Raw genomic sequence first — 7,510 nt, forward strand, 5'->3', positions numbered from 1 at the left:
ACTGTATTCCGATCGAGGAATTTTCCGGCAAATCCCATTTTGCACTATATATGTATGAAATGTTTTTTTGGTTTATCATGTATGTTTGACTGTATTTTTGTAGTTATGTACCTACGTATATATATACCGATATATTTTTGTTGTTTGTATCCTTGTATATATTTATGTATTTTTATATTTCGCCTTTATTATATTAAAAAATATGTGATACAGGTTATATTAGTTGTGCGAACCGGTCGCGCAAACACAGCCCCCTTCACTGTGTTGTGATTGGATACGTACCAGAGATAGAGACAGCATAAAGAGACAAGAAAACGACAGTACAGAGAGCAAGACATCGCTGTCTTGTCCTATCTCTACCTCCTACCCCCCTCCCTCAACCCCACCCCCAACAGTCGCCTAGGAAACACCATTTTCAACGTTCTTTGCTACACCCATTACCCACCCAAGGCCATTAATTAGTGAAATTAGAGATTCTTTGGTTAGTATAGTTTTTGGAATGAAAATGTACTCGGCTTTGTCTTTTTGTATGGAAGGAAACGGCAGCGGCGGTGGCAGCGGCGGAGTTGGTGAATATCAAAATATGCTGGGGGATGCTTGCTTGGTTTTAACGGCGGATCATAAGCCTCGTCTCCGGTGGACGGCGGAGCTCCATGAACGGTTCGTTGACGCCGTCACCCAACTCGGTGGCCCTGATAGTAAGTTTTCTAATATATTTTTTTTCTCTTTTCTACTTTTGGTAGGATCATTTTTCTTAGGGGAAAGTATTTTCTAGGAAAAATAATGATAAGTGAAAAGTATTTCTCAAGAAAATGCATGTCATAATATTACAATGTTAGCAGTTTGGATAGTGTTTTGATGAAATTTTCCAGAACTGGAGATTGATAATAGTAACATCTAACGGACAGTTAGTTGGAGCAAATGATATGAAATTAAAAGCTAAGATAGTTATGAGTATAATGACTTCTGGTAACCCAAACACTAAAGACTTTCTAGGAAAAAGTATTTTCCTGGAAAGTTGACAATTTCTGATGTAGACACTTTAATGGGCACGTTTGGCCATAAAAAAATTTCTTTTTCCCCCTATTTTGGAATTTTACAGTTCTTATATCCAAACGCCCACTTAGTGTTTAGCCACGAAAATTTCAAATTTCATTTGAAGTTGAATTTCGTATTTTTCAGAAATTTGAAAAACTCAAAAAAACTGTTTTTCAAAAAATTTTCTTCAAATTACAGCTTCAAAGTCTATTCATGTCCAAATACAACTCTAATTTTTAAATACCATTTTCACTTGAAAAAACTTTCACCCAAATTTCACAATTCTTATGTCCAAACGCCCACTAAAGTTCTCATTTTTTTCCTTGTACGTGTAGTATACTTTATACAACTACACCAGTAATTTTCCAACGTTAAATTTTTATTTTGGAAATGTGCAAACTGCTTCAGTAGTATAAAAGAAATGATAAATTGATTTGATTAAAACGAAAATCAACAGATTAAACCAACTAAGAGAAATTTAACATCTAATACATAAACTAGGGAAGGGAAATAGACTGAAATAAAGGAAAATTCAGCTGCACTCCAACTCCGGATTCATAGCTTCAGCTCATATTTCAGCATACAATATGAGAATAGCACAATAAAACCTTAGAGCTCATGATAAAAGAAGAAACATAAAAAGTAAAAAATTACAAGAAAAAATTGAAGCCACAAATAAATGGCAATTAACTTTCTTTGATAAGTCAAACACTACAGTTTCGAAATGTACAAATTATGTATCTGGCTCAACATGAGTCGAACACATAAGATAGTGGTGGATCATTGTATGAGTAAACTAGTGAATTGGTATGCTAATAGACGACATATTAGTATATTACACATACTGATGTTACACTACACATTGCTTTAGAATAACATAACATTTTTAGGCTGCTTAGGATGCAAGTTAATATGAATTAATGGCACTTGATTACAGAACTGTTTGGGTTTGGTTTGGTTCTGCGTTTTGCAACAACAATTAGTGCCAACCATGTAGTCTTGCTATATGTAAATCTTCAGAATTTTCATAAATTCTTCTTGAATTGTACCTTCTATTTACTTGTCCTATTAAGGTAAGGCAGTGACAATGTTGACTGTGTAATTTTTGCTTCACTTTGCAGAGGCAACGCCGAAAACAATTATGAAGGCAATGGGGGTGAAAGGACTCACCCTATATCATTTGAAGTCACATCTCCAGGTTCTTTTCTCGTCTCATGTTTTCTGAACAGAATCTCCATTTAATTTTGAATTTGCTTAAACAAGAAGCTAGGCCTTAAATCGTTTAAGTTCAATGCGAGTCATGAGGATTGAAATGGTTATAGGTTTCACCGATTTCACCACTTTGACAAAATGGTTATCGTGATGAATTAATGATGTCACTGAATTTAAATGGAGAAACATGGCAAATGAGGATTCATATAGCAGACCACAACTTGTTTGGGATTGAGGCATAGTTGTTGATACAAGGACTATGTACAGTTCAGTTTACTTTCAGTTTTAGATGAAGAAGAAAAGAAAAAGTTTCAGACCGAAATAGAAACAGATGAAGAATAAATACTTCACACAGCTCAGTTTAATTCTCAGTTTTAGCCAAACAAGAAAGCATAAGGATTCGAGTCGAAATGGAAAGAGATCTACCATAAGCAGTTCAAAGTTTTTCTTTTATAGTTGCAACCATACCCTGAGCTCTTTATATTTTACATCTCGTTGCAGAAATACCGCCTAGGGAAGCAATCTAAGGAGGCAGCTGAGAACTATAAAGATGGTATTGGAGAACATTTCTTTGAACACTCTTGACATATGCTGCAATTTATCCTAATCATTATGGCTTGCTTGCAACTTCTCCATTTCCTTAAATAGCATGTTTATTGACTATGTACCTACAAATTTAATGCACTACTTGAAATCGTTCTTGTGAACGCTGTTTGGTTGATAAAAAGCGTATTTGAGGTTGAAGTTGGAAAAGCATATTTGGAAATTGAAGTTGTTTTTGGGCATAATATCTCTTGGAATAGAGTTGAAGATTTGTGAGTAAAACCCATTATTCACTTGAAATACTACTCAAGCAAGTGTTCAACATTTCACCATTTTTCAAATATTGAAGCTCACTTTTCGCAAATACTGACGGCCAAACCAGTATTGCAAATACTACAACACCAACAACATACCCAGTATTATCCCACACTGTGGGGTTTGGGGAGGGTAGTGTGTACGCAGACCTTACCCCTACCTTGTCAGCAAATACTAAAGTATTATTTATGGCCAAACGGAGAAATACATGCAATTTTGATTTTTGAGCATGCTGCATATGTAATATATGATATATCTCCGCAACAATGTTGAAAGGATTTCTGAGCACCATCCGATCAATGCTAATTCTGTGTAAATTCCAGTGTCTGATTGCCGTTCTTCTTTTGTTGCTCTCTTTCAATTCGCTATGCTATCTGTAGAGGAGACATTTTGTCCACTCTAAATAGTATATTTTTTAGGCCATTTGCTTTAAATATAATTATTGTCGTTGATATGTTTACTATTGACAACTCCGAGACGAGTATATAAGGGCATGAGAGTGTATGTGAATTACGGGAGGATATACATAGATAACAGCGGAGTATATGATGGACATGTGAGTGTGGGGATTACTATCTCCATAAGGAAGAAAAGATGGCGGTTGTTATATCTTACCCTTCTGAGCAGTTGAAACCTAATTCTTACATTGTTACTATATGTGTGTTAACAGCATCATGTGTGGCAGAGAATCAAGATACAAGTTCCTCTGCATCGGGTTCATCAAAAGTAGTCACCCAGGATGTAAATGAGTATGTACTGTCATCAGAAGTTCTTGTTCGGAAAAGGTTTTGTGTGGTTTGCATCAATTTTATATGTTTTTAAATCTTTTCAGCAGTGGGTACCAAGTTACCGAGGCTTTTCGAGTACAGATGGAAGTCCAGCGAAGACTACATGAGCAGCTAGAGGTTGGTCCCTTCCCCTCTTCTTGCTCAAATTTTAGTGTTTGTAATTATGTGTTTAACTTCCTGTCGGGCTAACGCGACCCAATTAAACTCTTATCATGGTGTGATATTGTCCCCTTTCGGTCAAGCCTGCACGATTTTTTCTAGAAGGCTTCTCACTATTAACTATTAAGACTATCTCTACCTTATTTGTAGCTTCTTTTTCTTATCAACTTCCAATTTGGGAATTTGTTTACATCCAACACTTCCGACCTTAGTGCCTAGCGATCAAGATTCTTCTATGGCTTCATGCCGTTATTGACTAATAGCTTAGCCTTCGACCTAAGGTTGCCAGACTTTGTGAAATCTCTCAACCAAAATGCAGTAACCAAAGCTCCCTAATTTTGAGTAGAGGTATTTTTGGGAAGAAAAAAAGGAAATAAAACACAAAACACATTTACTACCTGTACTGAATTCCCACTCTTCAGACTTCAATCAGTTGAGACATATGAGCTGGCCTTTCACATACCGAATGCATGTAAATATGTTTCGGCCAACCGTCAAGGAATGTTTATTTTCTTGTTCTCTTTCTATTTTTCTTTTTCTCCTTATTACCTTTTGAGGTTGGGGAAGGGACTTTAAATTACAGAAGGATGTAGTCTTCCAAGTTTCATGTATTTATGAATATCAGAGTAGGTTGCTTTGTTGAGTAATGCAGAATAAATAGTATTGAAGGGGAGCCTTGACGTAACTGGTAAAGTTGCTGCCATGTGACCAGAAGGTCACGAGTTCGAGCCGTGGAAACACCCTCTTGCAGAAATGTAGGATAAGGCTGCGTACAATACCCTTGTGGTCCAGCCCTTCTTCGAACCCCGCGCATAGCGGGAACTTAGTGCACCGGGCAGAATAAGTAGTGTTATATTTTGTTAAGTTACCGATGACAGTTCAATTTAGTTACCAAACATGGCTGAGTTCTATGCCTTTAGATCATTTCCATCTGTAAATCATTGAAGTGCGACATGCCTTTTTAACTTGGACCAAATGTAACATCTCTTGATAAGTTCTTATATGATGGTTAATTTATGGTATGTTATTATAATCAAACAAAAGTTTTTTTGGTTTATCAAAGTAGGTACAGCGCCATGTCCAGCTTCGTATTGAAGCACAGGGCAAGTATTTGCAAACAATACTCGAGAAAGCATGTAAAGCTCTTAACTACAAGGCCATGGCATCTCCTGATCTTGACGCGGCCAGGGAACAGCTTTCTGAATTGGCTATTAAAGTTGAGAGCGACTCTGATGGGATTGTTACAGTTCCTTCATTACCCGAAGTTGTTACAAGTTTTGAAAACAAAAATGCTCCAAACATGCCTGCTAGAATTGGAGATTGCTTGATCGATATCTGCTTTCCATCAAATAGAAGTCCGGTTTCTCCCACAAGCATCGGTGCTCTAAAGAAGAGACCACGAGTTTTTGCTAATGCGGATGCCTTGCCTGCGGAAAACAATATGAGGCAGGTGCAATGGATGATGACTAATTCCTGATTGAAGTCGGCTAGCTATATGAATCCTCATTTTGGCGTGTCGCTCCATTTAAGCTCATCTCAATTCAATATTATATAAGATATGTTCCCCTCTATCCGCTGTTTGATCCAAAAAGATTAGAAATGTTGACTTCCACATGCAACTTTTATATTCTTTAAGTTACTTTCTTTGTATATTCTGTAAGTTTTATCATTTTAACTACATTTTCTTAGGAAGATCATTCTTGTACTTTGACTGGACTTTCTTAGAGACTACCCATTTTTCTTCGGATACATTTAACTACTTTGGGTGTGTTTGGTATAAAGGAAAATATTTTTCGGAAAATGTTTTCTAATTTTTTCATGTTTGGTTGGCTTAAATGTTTTGGAAAATATTTTACTCATGAACTCATTTTCCTCCAATTGGAGGAAAATGTTTACCCTATCAAAAGAAAGAAAAATATTTTTCAAAATTCCTTCTCAACCTTCCCATCCTATTCCCCATCCCCACCTGCCTCCACCCCCACCAACCCCGCCCCGCCCCCATGTACTCAACCCCACCCTCTTCATGCACCTCCACCCTAAATAAAAATATTATTAATAGTACTTTCTTTTCATCTTATAGATAGATTTTGTTTTTCATTTAAACATATGTAGAAAAAAAATACTTTTTTTTCATGTAGAAAAAATATTTTCTTTTCATGATATAAAAAAGTATTTTTTTTTAACAAAATGAATATTTTCTTTTCATGATATAGAAAAAGTATTTTCTTTTATTTCAATAAAATGAGTGATTTATTTTCATGTTGTAGAAAGAGTATTTTCTTTTTCAACCCAAAAAAAAAGAGTATTTTCTTTTTAGGTATGAAGTGCAAATTTCAATGTTATTTTTGCGTAAAAAAGGGGCTTGTGTGAATTTTTAGAAGAATAATTAAATTCTTGAAGAAAATAGAGTTCTGAAAACGTTAGTTATTTGGAGGGGGGAGCAAGGAAACATAGGGATTTGGGGGAGAGGGGGAGATGAAGCGAGTAACATAAAAAAATATTTTCCTAAAAAAATATTTTCTACTCTCTAACCAAATATTAGAAAATATTTTCCGAAAAAAGTTTTTCACTCACCAACAAACAACGGAAAATAAATAATAAAACCATTCATTTTCCATGAAAATATTTTCTTGAAAAATATTTTCCATTGAAAGCATTTTCCTTCGTGCCAAATATACCCTTTGTCTGCAGATTGGGCTTTGCTTCGCTTGTTCCACCCAATTATGTGAGCACAAATAGCTGGTCGTATTCACTGTTTACTCTTTTTTAGCTATAGACATAGATTATATATTAATTATACACATATAATACATGAAATATGTATATATTATACCTCCACTTGCTAGTTTTTGTTTAAGCAGTTGGGTGAGCGGCTATTGGGGTTAATTCTGCTTCTATTATAAACATAGGGGATAAGTGCATACATAGCCGTTTTTAGGACCCCTATGTAAAATGTAGCCAAAGTTTACATGATTTTGTAAGTTTAGCCGCTTCAAAATGATTTTCAATTGTGATAGTGCAAATTAGGGGTGTACATTGTTGGTTCGGATTTATTAATTACCAAACCAAACCAATTGTATCGGGTTATTAAATTTAAATACCCAACCAATAAAAGTCGGATTTTTTAATCTCGATTTGTCTCGGATTTTTCGGTTTTTTTCTTCATAAAGTCTTCATAGCACAAAACGTAAAATTTGTGCTCGAAATATTTCTTTAATCCTAATAAGACAACTATATAAGGCGTTTTTCAATAAAATAACATAAATATGAGATGAGTCATGACATTGTACTAAAATATTCAGCAATAAAGATAATAAAATCGCATAAAATAAATATTATTAATAAGCCATAATGAAAACAAACATAATTTAAAATTCCGACTAATAAGTACTATTATTTACATGACTAACCACTAAAAGAAAATAAGTTATACATTTTATCTAAATCATGAAAAA

General features: G+C 34.9%; 1 protein-coding gene across 4 annotated transcripts; it reads left to right on the top strand.

The window, feature by feature from the left end:
* Positions 1-297: 297 nt before the first annotated feature.
* Positions 298-5,760, top strand: LOC107828561 (protein PHR1-LIKE 2-like). Of its 4 annotated transcripts, none has more exons than XM_016655900.2 (6): positions 298-698; positions 2,160-2,236; positions 2,752-2,803; positions 3,794-3,857; positions 3,941-4,013; positions 5,122-5,760. In XM_016655900.2, exons 1-6 carry the CDS (start codon positions 500-502, stop codon positions 5,530-5,532), a joined length of 876 nt encoding a protein of 291 aa, XP_016511386.1. In that variant the 5' UTR covers positions 298-499; the 3' UTR covers positions 5,533-5,760. The 4 variants fall into 4 exon arrangements, with proteins under 4 accessions (XP_016511386.1, XP_016511387.1, XP_016511385.1 ...); XM_016655901.2 differs by having other exon boundaries at positions 3,944-4,013; XM_016655899.2 differs by having other exon boundaries at positions 305-698; positions 3,779-3,857; positions 3,944-4,013.
* The last annotated feature ends 1,750 nt before the right edge of the window (positions 5,761-7,510 follow it).

The sequence above is a fragment of the Nicotiana tabacum genome, chromosome 15 (assembly GCF_000715075.1).
Source record: "Nicotiana tabacum cultivar K326 chromosome 15, ASM71507v2, whole genome shotgun sequence".
NCBI lineage: Eukaryota > Viridiplantae > Streptophyta > Magnoliopsida > Solanales > Solanaceae > Nicotiana > Nicotiana tabacum.